Source organism: Maylandia zebra, linkage group LG16, assembly GCF_041146795.1.
Source record: "Maylandia zebra isolate NMK-2024a linkage group LG16, Mzebra_GT3a, whole genome shotgun sequence".
Classification (NCBI taxonomy): Eukaryota; Metazoa; Chordata; class Actinopteri; order Cichliformes; family Cichlidae; genus Maylandia; species Maylandia zebra.
Window position 1 is genome coordinate 18839009 of NC_135182.1, and position 14298 is coordinate 18853306.

General features: G+C 39.3%; 1 protein-coding gene across 2 annotated transcripts in view; it reads left to right on the forward strand.

Annotated features, from left to right (window-relative positions):
• The first annotated feature begins 2885 nt into the window (after window positions 1–2885).
• The window catches only part of gpm6bb (glycoprotein M6Bb), a 29200-nt gene continuing 17787 nt past the window's right edge, over window positions 2886–14298 (forward strand). For both annotated transcript variants that reach the window (XM_004557851.5, XM_012920910.4), the window contains exon 1: window positions 2886–3042. In XM_004557851.5, coding sequence (XP_004557908.1) covers window positions 3039–3042 — 4 coding nt within the window. In that variant the 5' untranslated portion in view covers window positions 2886–3038. The remainder of the gene's footprint in view (window positions 3043–14298) is intronic.

A 14298-nucleotide genomic window follows, 5' to 3' on the forward strand; every position in this document is an offset into this window, starting at 1 on the left:
AGTACACAAGAGAGAGAGAGTTCAGTCAACATTATCAACAGCTGAAACAGTCTTTATTTTAAGGCTCAAAGACACTTTGTGTCAAGAGCCAAGTCTTCGCTTCAGTCTGTGTCAGCACTGAAAGGACTGTGTATGACACACAGCGCCCAAATTTCAAAGAGTAACTGGACAACAATGCTGTCGGTCTCTGTGTTCAGTTTAGTCTTCAGCATGTGATATGCAAACCCTTCTCCGTCTTTTATACATGAACTAACAGTAAAACGTTTAGTGTGTTAAATAGATTATGTCTCACACACGGTTCTTTCAGCACTGACATAAACCAATCCAAATTGGAGTTGATACTTTGCACTTTAATGGTGCAGACATTCAAACCATTTTAAAGTGAACATGCTGAAAAACAGATCCTGTGTAACTTTCAAAATGCTTAAATTTCATCTGCTCGCTGAAGCGTGACTATTCTGGGAAAAGACTCAGGTGTGTCCATATACTGCAGATTAGTCCACAAAACTCTGCAGCTGGAACAAGTTTTTGTGCACTAATGTTATTGAGCCTTTTTTTTTTAGTGTATGCTGGAATTGAATGTTTAAAGCTTACTCACCAGCTGAATAACTTCAGAAAAGAATTTGGAAAAACTGATGTAATCAATTAAACTGTCTTAACCAAACATCCATTACCAGACTGTCTTTCTCCACAGAGGGGAAACTTTGTAATCCTTTGAAAATTTGAGCAGGGAGTTTTGCCATTCAAGTTGTGATATTCAACACATTAAGGAACGCCTTGCAGACCCAGATTGTTCAACCAAGTCATGTAACCGGCGATCTGATGCCAGCTTCACTCTCGGAGCACTTTAAACCGCCTCTCATTTTGAGCTCATTCACAGTGTCTGCCATTTTATCTGCGGTTTGTAACCATGGTGGCTGTTGTGTTTGGTACAGCGCTTCAGCAGCTTTTCTTTATTTGCAATTAGACGCTCGAGGATTACCTCAATTTGCCTCTGCTGACTGCTATCAGCCCTGTTTCACTGTGCTTATCCTTAATTAGGAACATAACATAAATTAGAGCAGAGAAAATTGCTTCAAGATTTAAGAAATGTTTGGGTTTTGGGCTGTAATTCCTTACATTGCCTTGCTGGTTAGAAAAACCTTAGTGTTTTGTCTGTAACATATATCTGAGGTATTATTGTCACACATCCAGGTCATTGGTGCTGAACAGAAAAACCTACTTCATGTCCAAATTACCTTTCAAAGTATTTTCAGAATGTAACTTCAAATTAAAATGTGCTTAGCCCAAGTTAGTATTCACGAAACAACCCCCTCAGAAATAGGAGATGTTAAACAACCCAATAAACAGTAAGGGTTTCTGAAGATTACATCATCCACCTACAAAGTCAAATTTCATATGGTGTGTGGATCACTTTGTTAGTGGCATGGCTGTAATGTCAAATAAAAGGGCATTGTGTGTGTGTGCTTTGTTTTTATACAGTCAGCCCTAATAACAGTTGCCGGCATACTGTCTGCCAGCTGCTGTGCCTGCTGTAACAGCCAGCACAGTGCTGGAAGTTTCCCATGCAGATCACCTATTCACTGACGTGCAGCCCATGTACACACAGATAAACACACAAACACACCACCCATACACACACAAAGTGATCGGGGCACTTTAGTCGTTTATGATGATGCAGATTAATGACAATAAACTCATGTCATATCAGCCAAAAATGTTTTGTGTAGAGCTGAAGAACTACTCACCATAACTGTGCACGCATAAAGAAAAAAATTTAAAGGTTAGTGGAGCTTTTCAGTAAATGTGCACTTTAGAAAAAGAAAGTGGATGGTGAATTGAATATAAATTATATTAAGTGAGAAAAGAAGGATGATATTTTCCTTGTAGATGTGAAGCTGACCAGTTAAATATTTGCCTTTCGGCTACTTTTCTGTTTTCCTTGATGGGAAGATGCCCTGTTTACCATGAAACAAACCATTGAGAATTGCCCACTTGGCCACCAATGAAAAGACTGGATTGGATTAGGGGCTGCTCAGACCTCCTTGGAAACCGGATGCCAGTCTGCTGGAGTGATGGTGATGGTTTTGTTTCTTTTAAAGGCCCTGTCTTTTTGAGAGGCCACCGTTTATCTCCATCCACAGAACTGATGTTGAGCCGACCCTGTGTCTTTAAAATCAGAAGTCTCACGCAACCAAGCGTAGTTGCAAAACAAATACAATGTTTAATTCTTCATGCAGGCTTTATATGCATTTGGCCATAGATGAACTAAATTAGGGTGTTTCTTGTCTTTTAGTAGAGGTGTTGGGGTAAGTCGGAAATGCTTTTGTGTCACAGGGCTGGCTTGAAAGATGCACAAAACATTCATTTAGAACAATTTGATTTACGTCAGTGAGCTAATCATAATTCTTTTTTTATCTTCTCCCCCAAATAAAGATATAAATAACTACCCATTAGCTTTAAAGAGACCATGGGTTCTCTAGATTTCGTAGGGGTATACTTCAAGAACCTTACAAGTACCCTTGTCTGTAAAGCAAGCGATTAGCCATGTAACAGGGTACGGGAGAGGAAATCACTCCCCTCTGGTGACCTCTGGCCTCTCATTTTGACTCATGCGTCCTAATAGCTCGTTATTCTGTATTTTGGGGCTCAAGAGTAGGTTGTTATCATGATTCAATTATTTATTTAATCAGTTAATCGACAGCGTTGGCGATAACCCATCCACTATGCGCAATATGGGGCTTTATGCGCACAAATACGTCAAGATAAAATTGCTCACCGAGAGTAAAGAGCTAACTTTTTTTTTAATGCTCTGCACTGAGGAGAGATGAGGGAGGGGGCAGGCTGAGTGAACTCCGTCCTCCCATCAGTAATCCCCTCTGTGGTGACGTAAGCCGGGCTGTCTCCAGAGGGACAGCCTTGAGTTTTGGAGCAGCCAGGCGGTCAGTGTGTGCATCCCAGGACGCAACATCAGTGTAGCTGGGGCTCAACTTTCAGCTGATAGCGAAACTTCAGACAACCAAGGAAAACTTGGAAAAATGGGTAAGTTTTACCAACAGATGTTCGCGACGGATGTAATGAACGCCTGTTGTTTTTTTTTTGTTTTTGTGATGACAGCATAGATCACACTTGGCTCTAACTTTCGAGGTGCACGGATTGTTTAAAAGTACGCATAAGTGAAATTTTACTATTGCTACTAGTGCCACAGAAGGACGTTGTTTACCTGACCCGGTTGCATGAGAATCGGCATTAGAGCAGCCTGCTGAAGCAACTTGTGGAAAGCGATTAGACAGATTAGGACTGTCAGGATTCCTGCAGTCAACTCTGAGCGAGTCTGCGGAGGTGTTAAGTCCAGTTCAGTTTTCTGCCTTTACTGTTTCTCTTTTAACTTTTTTTTAAAAAAGGGCCACAGAGGCTGAACTGTTTGGGGAAAACGTTTGATTAAAAGTTTTCACTTGGCCACGCCCTTCATTATCAGTCCTCGATTATCACATTGGTCAGCGGTGATTGATCACGTTGCGCTGATTGAGGTGAAAGGTTGTCATTGTTGTCCCGTCTCCCATCCAAACAGCTCAGCGTGTTTTACTGGCAAAGCTTGATTAAAATGTACTGGAAGCAGCATATTGCATTTGTCAGACGCTCCATGATCGGCTGTTGTGTTGTGCCAGAGCTTGTAATTGCTATCTGAAGGGCTGAGCTGAGACGGTACCAAGTGTTTGCCATCTGTGCTCGCAACCTGGGGGTGCGGGGCTCCAGGGAGGAATGAGGGGCTCATGCCATGGATGTTTAATAACGTTAAAACTGTGATAAATTGGTAACACATCCAAAACAATTAAATGTTAGTTATGAAATGTTCTCAGCTTGCACTGCGCTGGATATTAAACAGCTAAATAATTGTGGCCATTAATGCCATTTTGAGCTGCTGGATTGGGTCTGTGTAACATTTAATACCATGTGTTGTTTGTCACAGTGCAGCTGAGGCCAGGGAAGGACACTGTGTGAGAATGTGTATCAGTGCTCATTAATTCGCTATGAAGCTATCACAGAAGCGCCTTTGTGCTCCTAATTTGGAGCTGCTCCTTTGTGCGACTTCAGTGGCTCTTAATGTAGAGAGAGAAGTTCACTGAATTGCAAGTTGCCTAGCGGATGCCCTGTGAACTAATTCCCCACAGACCCTTATTCAGTGTCTCACAGAGGACATTACTCTGCATGGCAATCAACCTTTATGCATTGTCCACTAGCTAAAGCTCTCATTTTATATTCAAATATGCTCTGTGGCCCTTTCAGAAAATACACGACAGCCTGTTGTGCGCATGAGGAGATTGATTTGGAGACTTGTTAGATGCTGTAAAAAGTCCCCTTTGGTTGAATCAGAGAAGTGCTTTGTGCTCCTCTCAGTGATTTGCTTTGTTTCGTGTCAAGAAGAATTGCAAACACAAAAAGGATCACATGTAAAAAGCCTCGAATAGATATCATGAACCGAATGTGTGTAAGACTACGGAGTGTAGCGGTCATAGAGTGGTTGTGTAACTAAATGTCTAATTTGGTTTTTCTGGTGAACTCCACCTGACAAGTTTTTCAGAGAGATCCTCCTCTGTCCTTGCCCCCGAATGATTTTAACAGTGAACTGGGTTGTGTGAAGACTGTGGGAGGATGACTTGGCTTTCCTCCAGCTCTATTCAGAGGAAGACAGGAAGACATTTTCCGCAAATAACTTGATAAGTTCTTGGTGTTAGTTCTGTGACTATTACCCCAGCGAGCAGTAGTTGGCTGCTATTAGCTCCCTTGATAACTAAACAGGAAGAAACTGTAGTGTTGGCTCTGCTGATTATTTATCATTGAGCCAAACATCTAAAAGAAGAGTGCTGGCATGAAGATGACAGACGTCTATCACGCATGTGATGAACACGCACTTGTTTTTAGCAAGAAAAGCATGTCATGCATAAATGTCCGGTAAACTTTCTTTAATGCAGATTGTAGGCCTTGAGCTATTGTGAACAAGTATGTCAAGCAAAGATTATTTTTATTTTTCACTAAATTTACTGGTCGGATTTAAGACATGTTTGGAAAAACATTTTCGCTTTTGCAGTTTATTTGATTAACATAACACAGTGTCTGTTCTTCTTGGAGCCTGATCCTGATAGCAAAAAAAAAAAAAGAAAGCAACTTTTTTTTTTTTTTCCTTCTTGTGGAAACTTGTGAAGCTTCTAGTCTCCGTGTCCTGTTTTCACTGTGGAGGCCTTGTGGAAAAGTTCATCAAGGCTGGTCGCTAAACAGATCCAAATGTTACGTCATTGTTATTGAGAAATTCAAGAAAAGAAGAGATAATCATAGCAGACAGTTTTAAATGTGTCTTTAGTTAAATTCTTTGCTGTACTTTCATGGCTCAGTTTGCACTGACTCACATGAACATTTAACGCTTTCAGGAAGTTTCCAGGCTTAAACAGAATCGATCCTGTGTTTTGATGACCCAAAAACACGGGAGCTGGGTGTGACTTGTGTGTGCTCTGTCTACATCAGACCTAGGATGCTGTTTGGAAAGTGTCTAATTACACATCAGCAGTGTCACACATACTGTCACAAACCCATGTGGTGAACTGTGTGCGCTGTGACCTTGCGTCCGGAGTCTGAGGAGGGAAAAGACCCTTAAACTACTAATCCCGTGCCAGCAGAGATGTTTTTTTGCACTTTCTGAACCAGAAACTTGTCAACTGATGGTTGAGCAATAACAGAAAGTTAGATTTCTATTTTGCCCCTAATTTTAGTTGAGTCACGGTCGTGGTGGTGGTCATATACACATCCTTCTATTCCCAAGATATGCACAGAAAACCCCCCCCCCCCAAAAAAAACCCCAGAGGACTGTGAGAATGAGTCACCGCAAAGATGTTCAAAGAGTGCTAAGAGCAAATTTGAACTTTGCTGTTTTGTGTTTGCTTGTGTAAGCCAAAGCATTCTGCTGTTAATTCCCATAGATTTTCACTGTCTGAAGTGCAGCTCAGTCTATATAAAATTTGTTGCTCAAACATTACAACTAATCCCACATTTTATATCACCATCAGAAATTAAATATCCCTTTGTCTTCAGCTTTCAATCTTTAATTACTGTGAATACCCTGCATAATGAGGCAGTTGCTGTCATAGTTACATGATTTCTGGGCTGCTTTCCATTTGGCGACGCATGTGACTGAGCATCTTTGGTAATTGTACAGCGGTTGAGGCCCATGAAGCTCACAAAAGATGCCTTTTTAGTGCAACCAAGACTCCATCTGTTGTCCCCTTTTCCTGGTTTAATTTGTGCCCTCTGATATCTCCAGTTCTTCTCATCTTCAACCCATTTATGTCCCTTTTTAGTTGCTTTTAGTTTGCTTCCTGACAGCCAGGTTAGCCCAGGCACTCATGTTAATTTGTTGCGCTAATAAGTCCTTCGACTACAAAGAGAGCCATTGACTATTGTGACACTAGATGTTAAGAATAGACGTTCATGAGTGGGGATCCTTGTTCAAGCATGTCCCTCGCCACTTTTTGCTAAAAGCCTATTCACAGTAAAACAGAAGGGGAAGGCAAGTGTATGTGTGTGTCATTCTGCCATATGCTTTAAAAACTCTATGGCATTGAAAATACTCTCTATGTGCAGGGGGGGAAACAGCTTTTAAGATATGCACAAGCAACAGTGTTGGAAACAAAATATGCCAAGGATACAATCTGGCCTTTATCTATTCTGCTAGACTTCAGAAAGACACCCATGATTAACAAAGTTAAACTGGAAATGCATTATGCTGGCATTAGTGCATGTATGCAGAGTGTAGAGGAGATATTTGCCAGTGGAGTAGCAATCTGTATCAGTGTTTTGTTCAGAGTCAGATGACTGTTCCAGAAGGCCTTTGGGAGATAATGGCTCGGGGAAAGCAAAGAGACGCTGCAGCTGATGAACATTTACTCATTGATCCAGTAGGCATTTGGCCCCAGTGCAGCATTTTCTGCTATCTACAGTAAACCACACCATACTGCTCTAGATGGCCACATTTTCCACAGCACATTAAAAACAAAAACACTCATTGCATGTGGTTTGATACACTTTCTATGTGTCACATGAGCAGGGAATTGAAATAGTCAACAATGCTTTCCCAGAATAATCAATTATCAATGCGAGTTATGGGTAAAAAAGTGAATTGATTGTAATGCAAGTGAGGTGGAATGGTGACTGATTACTTTACACAGAATAGTATGACTAAGCCTAGATATCTACGCTAGCTCTGAACGGTGACCAATGAGCTCGGTGTTTGGAGCCATGGGTTGATCACTAAAATGAAATTTTAGAGCAGGACATGAACTCGAAGGACAAATTCAGTCTGTGCTTTAGAAGCTGTATTGGCAGTTAAATATGGAGATGCCAAACATACAAAACGGAGGGCTCATGCGTGCAAAACACGGTTGTCTTGAGTTGTTTTGACAGAGGGCTATTTTTTTTGTCTTAACTAATGTTTCAGGCATGAACATTTTCCAAACAGTATGTGAAACCCATACTTCTTGTCTTGTCTCTAAAGTGTGACTTCTCACCCAAACATTGCTCGTGGAAATTTGGAACGGCTAGAAACAGTTTGCTTTCAGGTGCCATAGCTACTTTGAGCACTCCACCTTTGAGAGATGTTGGATTTTTCCAGGCTCACTGAGTTTGTGGTTTAAACAAATTTATCTTGTTTAATAAGATATTTGGACTATGTAGACATGTTTGGTTGATCACAAGTGTCTTAGCCTGCTGTAGCTTTGGAATACTATTTCCATTCCATTTGTCCAAACCAGTACAATTAACTGAAAGGTGGCAGTGGGGGACTGAACTTCAGATCTATATATATAGATATATATATCTATATATATAGATATATATAGATAGATCTATATCTTGAGTGTATAAAAGATTTGAGTTAGCAAGTGTTAGAAAGTGTACCAGTTAATGACACTTAAGTGCAAGTTCCTTTTCTATGTTCTCTCCAAGGAGCGATCACTATAAAACACCCATTAGTTAGTGATTCTGTAATTAAAACCCTCACAGTTGCTGTCTTGGAGCCAGAAGTTACCATATTTGAAGGAGTGGGTGAAGTTATCATTTAGCTAGTGAGCTTGGTTGGTGAGCTGTTTCCATAAACCATATGGATGCCATGCACAGGCACACATACCTGATAATTTTAATCCTAAATAACAACTAATAAAATACTAGAAATTAACTCATGAAAAACTCAAGTTATTGACTGCTTTTAAATGCTGTAACTTTGGCCATTTTAACATTTGAAGTCTGCATTTGTTGACTTTTTGAGCCAGTGTTGTGGTCATTAGAGGAACTGCGTTAGGTTTGATTTTCAACCTACAGAGGTTATCACTTGGGGGAAAAGCCAATGTATGGTTTTAGTGCTATTTGCTTGCCTAGATTGTGCCAAAACTAGCAAACCAAATTTTGTGGAACTTAGTGAAGAGGTATGACATTGGTTACATTTTTCAGTGTTTTTACTTCTCTTAAACTTGGAAAGCAATTGGGAATAGGCTTTTGTGGGCCACGGTTTAAATGTAAAACTACTTAGATGAATTGAAAAGAAATAAAGGTGCCTCCAGCTAATTTCACCGTAAGATCATCTGTCAGGAGTGAGAGTTGAATATATTAGTCTGCTTTTCAACTGTGGGAGCCTATAGGGTTGAGCTGTTGGCTGTGTGCCCACTGAGTGTATTCAACCCTCCACAGATAGGCCTTTGTCCTCAGTGCTTTTACGCAGCTGCTAAACAACCGTAAGACAAAAGCATCTGGGGTACCCCAGCACACCAATGAGAAATGCTCACCATATGAAGAGCCTTGCCAGACAGCCTGGGACCACTGGGATGCAGCCAAGTGCTGCGCTTGGGATGAATTAAGCAGGAATTTAAATGAATACTCATGCAATCCTTTATGACTTTTTATTGGCCTTTTAGAATTATGTGTAAAGTCATATTTAATATACCGGTATTAAGATTTTTCCATCGTGCTGCTGTTGCAGAAGAAAATCTTGTTCAAGCTGATTATCAAAGCTTGTTGCTTTCATGTAAGATGCAGGAGATGCACATGACTCCTCTTTGCTAATGTTGTTTTGATTGGGTGCCACATGTGATAAGAGGAGTCATTCTTTACTGCCAGGAATCATTTTCCTGACCAAGTGAAAGATTTCCAAGTGAGAGTTTGCATTGTCTGCTTATTATCCTCCAGAGAAAGGCATGATAGACGGGAAGAGGCACTTCTGCCAAGCAAATGAAAATCAGCTATGGCTGATCTTTTATGAAGCGACAGCTGCAGGAAACCCAGTAGCTCGGGGAGAATGTCGGGGAAGGCTTTTTCTTTTCACACTCAGACTGATTGAAGGTTTGAAAAGATGGATTTCAATTTGACTAAATTACTGAAGTTTAGATTTGACATTAATTTAACTTGAACTACACAACTTGAGTCTTTTACCATGTGCACATTTCATTGTTTTTCAAGAAGCCAGTCGTAGCTTTACTATATGTGGAAAAACAATAGAGAACAGCAGCTTTGGGGTAGAGGAAATCCCAGATGTTTCTGTCTGAAAAACAGCTTGACCTTATAACCACATGCAGACCAGAGGAGAGATCAGTTCGCTGTATGAATATTATAGCTACACCACTGAGAGGTCTCATAAGTCATCTTAGCTTTTGGCCTCTACCGTATGGGAAAACAGTAGTGTAACCATAGAGCAGCAGAAAGTGGAAATAATGTTGGAAAAAAATCCTATTTAATGTACAGAGTAAACTTTAAGCAACTGAACCTATGAGATCTCATGTGTTTATGTGTGAAAAGTTTATGAAATACTTGGTGTATGCTTAACATGCCTCATATTTGGAACTAGACCCCCTAGTCACATGGATCACATTTATATGTGTTGCATTTTCATAGCCAATATTTCTGCTTTTATTGTTGTAATTTGACTTGAATGTGTTCAATAACATGTGAGTAACTCGTCTGGTTTCCTGCTGCACTGAGAGCTCTCATATCTCCAAAAACAAGGTGCCAAAAAAGTACAAGAAAAGCACTTTAGACAGTTATTAATCTCTAAAATAATGCAAAGTTATAGAAATGAAAAGCGCAATATGTTTAATGATCAATTACCAAAGCATTATGCATTATTGGTTTGCATAGAGCAAAACATAATCATGGGATAAAACATTGGAAATGGTTAGTGTTTACTCACAGATAATAAGATAGCGTCACAAATGGTGCCATAGATAATACGCTGAGACGCATTGTAATGTCCAGTTGGATCAACAGGATGTTGCAGGATGCTGGTGGAAAACTGCTAATTAGTGCTTAAAGCAATAAAGTAATGGACTGACCCTTGCTCACAGAGGTCAGCAAGAATGGAGTGTATACAGTTACTAGAGAGATTAACTTCTCTTCCTTTCCTGTGATACTCTGTACTTACTGCATATTGTTAAGCACTTAGCCCACATAAGGAAGAACACATCTCTGCGGGGCTGGAAGTATCAGATTCAGGTTGCAACCAACTTTCACATCCTTCCAGGATTCAGCCTAGGATGTGGGACTTTGAGACAGTGGAGGAGCCTCATGTAACAATGGTATTAAAGTAGTATGTGTTCTGGCTTCTCTGTTGTCATAGTGCTCACAGTGAATCCTGACATGAAGGGGTCTGAATGAGCTGAAAGAAGAAGGTTCCATCTAATAAGGGTTGGAGGGGGCGAAGCAAGAGAGTTTGAAAAGGGTAAAGTCTTGGGTCAGGGGTTGGAGGTTGGCAGCATGAGGCGGAGGACAATAGGATTGGTGGGAGTGATGCAAAGCAAGAGGTCCCAGCCGCCGGGGGAGACATGGAGGAGGGTAGGAACTGTGCACAGGAGGCAACCCCAGAAATAGCTGTAGAGTCTTGTCTGCTGTCTTCGTGTTTCTTTATGTCTCTATTGTGTCCATGTGCGTGTGTTCATATGCGTATGCTCTATGCAACAAGTAGGAATACGAAAGTCTCCAGCCACGGTGCTATTTGCATCACAGCAGCTGAAGTGTGAGAACGTTTGTGTTGTCAGGTCCTCACCAGTTTAAGAGGGACATATGGACCGTGAAACATCAAAAGGGAAAATCTATTGCTGCTTCTAGACATCCTTACAAGATGGGCTTGATTTTCCTGACAAATATCCTTTGAAGTAATACTCTAAATTTTGTGTGCATCAGCATTTTCCATTAATCTCAAAAGATATGCCTTTGTCAGTTTAGTCATGCATCTGATCGTCAATAACTAAAATAACTGTAGCTGCTTGTTCATTTTCAGGAAAAATAATTTCATTTATTTTAATGTAATTCATATAATTCAATTATACTACTTGTAATCATATCATATTATATTACATATTACAAATAAAATGATATTTGCCAATGTCTGGCTAATATTTATGTCTTGCATGTTTTGTGTACTGACTAAATGGTCAGAGATGAAACGTTTTGGGGGTTTTTTTATAACGGGGATTTCATTATTTCCTGGTACAAAGACACATGCAGATGACAGCAAATACAAAATAAACAAACAGAAGAAGTATCATCAGTCATCAGCAGAATTGTTCCAGAATTTCACTACCATATTAATTTCCTTATAATTAAACTTAACTGCTGTCTAGTCACTTAAGTAACAAAGAAAGCATCTTAGTAGTTTTTATTCTAGGCTAAATATAAACATGCTTACAGTGATAGGCATTGTATTTAAAGGATTAACACCCCTAAGAGAAGTCCTGTGGGATTTATTTTTAATCTTAGCGCAGTTTAATGGACCTTTCAACTAGCTTGGTTCGATAAGATTAGTAGTATACACCTTTGGAGCCATAACTGCATTTAGTCTATAAGGAGAATCTTAAAGAAGCTGCTGCTCAAGCCTAAGTGATGAGCTCAGTGATTTTGGTTGTGGTTTTCTGCCCTAGCATACTGCCATTTTCAGCAAATGGCAGCAAAAGATTGCCTGGAAGACTTGATTAGGAGTAGCTAACAACTAAACATGTAGACATTTTTACTTAAGGTTTGGCAGAAATCAAAATTAGTTTGAAAAGTAGATCAAATATTGTGATTAGAATCATTATTTTTTACTGGGGCATCTTGAACTACTACTACCAACTGCTCTTGGTCCTCAACTAACTTTTTCTATTTGTTTTATTTTGTCTTGATTTCTATGGTAATTTCCTCTTGTAATTTTTAGTTTCTGAATAGTTCAGATTTTTGCGTATATAAAGCACTTCGAATTAGAGCCTGACAGATTTATTTATTTGCTAATCTGTTAATACCGGCATTTAGAGTAGCCAATAAATTGACGTTTAAAAAAAGAAGTAAAGACGGACTGGGAAAAACACCCTTCAACCATGTTATAATGCTAATGCTAATGCTAACATCAATTTATGTCATTGAGATTACATTGAGTTGAATTTAACTATTAAAATGATTATTTCTTAAATCACAACAGCTTGTTTCACCTCCTCCCGAGGAGTCAGGTAATGAGAGGCATGCACTAAACAAAATGTTACTTTAGTGTCAAAGCAAATTGCTTAATGGTGTTGTTATTGTATCATTTGAAAACATGGAAAACCTCAACAGCTTTTTAAAACTTTTTTGTCATATAAAAATGTTCTGGGGAACTCTTGGTGTTCTCATTACTCCCTGGAATATCCGTCTAGGAAACTAGATAATGGAGGTTGGAGTTGAGACTGGACATACCTCTTGTTGGTTGACTGGGTTCATAACTTGATTGAGGCAGAACACAAAGATAGCAAAGCCTCTTCCAGACCACAGATATCATTAAAAGTTTTAGTGCACGCTGAAAGAAGAACAAACAGTAATGCCAGCACATATCGTTAAAATATGATGTGTATGTGTTTCTGTATCATTTTATCATTGGTTTAAGGTTCCTGGCACTGATTTACTGTTTTGACTCCAGACTGAAATTATAAAATTCTTAAGGATTTGATACTGTATGGAAATTGTTGTCTGTGCAGCCAAGCCAAGATAACGGTAGCCAAAGTACTGTACGCTAGAAAGCCTGGATAATACAAAGAATCTGTGTCTTTTACTCTACCTCCAACACTTAGGCCAAAACCACATAGGCTACGGAGGTGCCAGAGAGTCAGGGTTGTGTAGTCACTTTTAGAGGAAAAACATGGCTGCCAGGCTTCTCTGAGTGAGTGCTGCTCCATATCCAGCCCTGACACGATAGTAACACAAACATGCAATTAGAGAAGTGCTGAGTCAAAGACCAATGGACATTGTTTGCTTGCAATAAATACAGAGAGAAAAAAATAAATCTGGAATCTGTACGATGGCATTTATACCAAGATATTAAGTATGTCTCTGACAGTGTTATAAATTGAATGGCATGGTTGAGTTTTTGCTACCGTGCTGCACAAAATATGAACAGCTGTATTCTTGTGGTGGAATTCCTGCGTGAGGAACAATGCATTGGTCCATGGGATGGTATTTTTAAACCACCAATGAATGCAGGGATTGGTTTTAAGACCTTATTTTTGAGGTTGGGTAATGGTTGGTTACAGAAACGAAGTCTTGTGTTCATAAGGTCAACAAATTAAGGCTCAACTTCAACAACATCTGGTAAGAATATCATCTTAAACGCTGTTTAAATGAGATTGCAGAGTATCTTTGTTTATCAGTCATTGTGTTTAAAGGAACCTATGGATTGGTGCCATTTCTGACATTTAAAAACCCCAGGATTTGGATTATTATCAAAGGATTAATTGATACAAAGCCCTAGACACAAGTTGTCTTTGGATCTTACTAATTACTACAGACATTTGGAATGACAGAAAACATCCAAGACCAAGATGTTATTTAAGAATTGCACCATTAAAGAATTTGATAACTTTCAAATTTGAACCTGCTCAAACACTGAATTTATTAGGGGGGAAAAAATTGATTTTCATTTGTTCAAAAAAGCCAAGAGGAAGTAAAAAAAAAAAAAAAAACCACTGTGGTTTCCCTGTTTTGTGGAGAGCATGTCTTTCTATAATGAGTTTTGGTTAAAATCATTTTTTCCACTGAGGTTTTTTTTTTTTTTTTTTTTTTTGTAGAAGTAGTAGTAGTAAAACAACTCAGAGCCTTATATAGATTGAATTGTCTCATGTAATCATAATATGGCAGGAGCAGATGTACTTTTAGATACAAAACTTTGGATTTTCAAATAAATCATATGTTTGATTGTTCAGTAAATGTCAGAGAATTTGTATGGCTTTTGTTTCTCTGTAGACTCCCAGAGCAGATGAAAATGGGTCA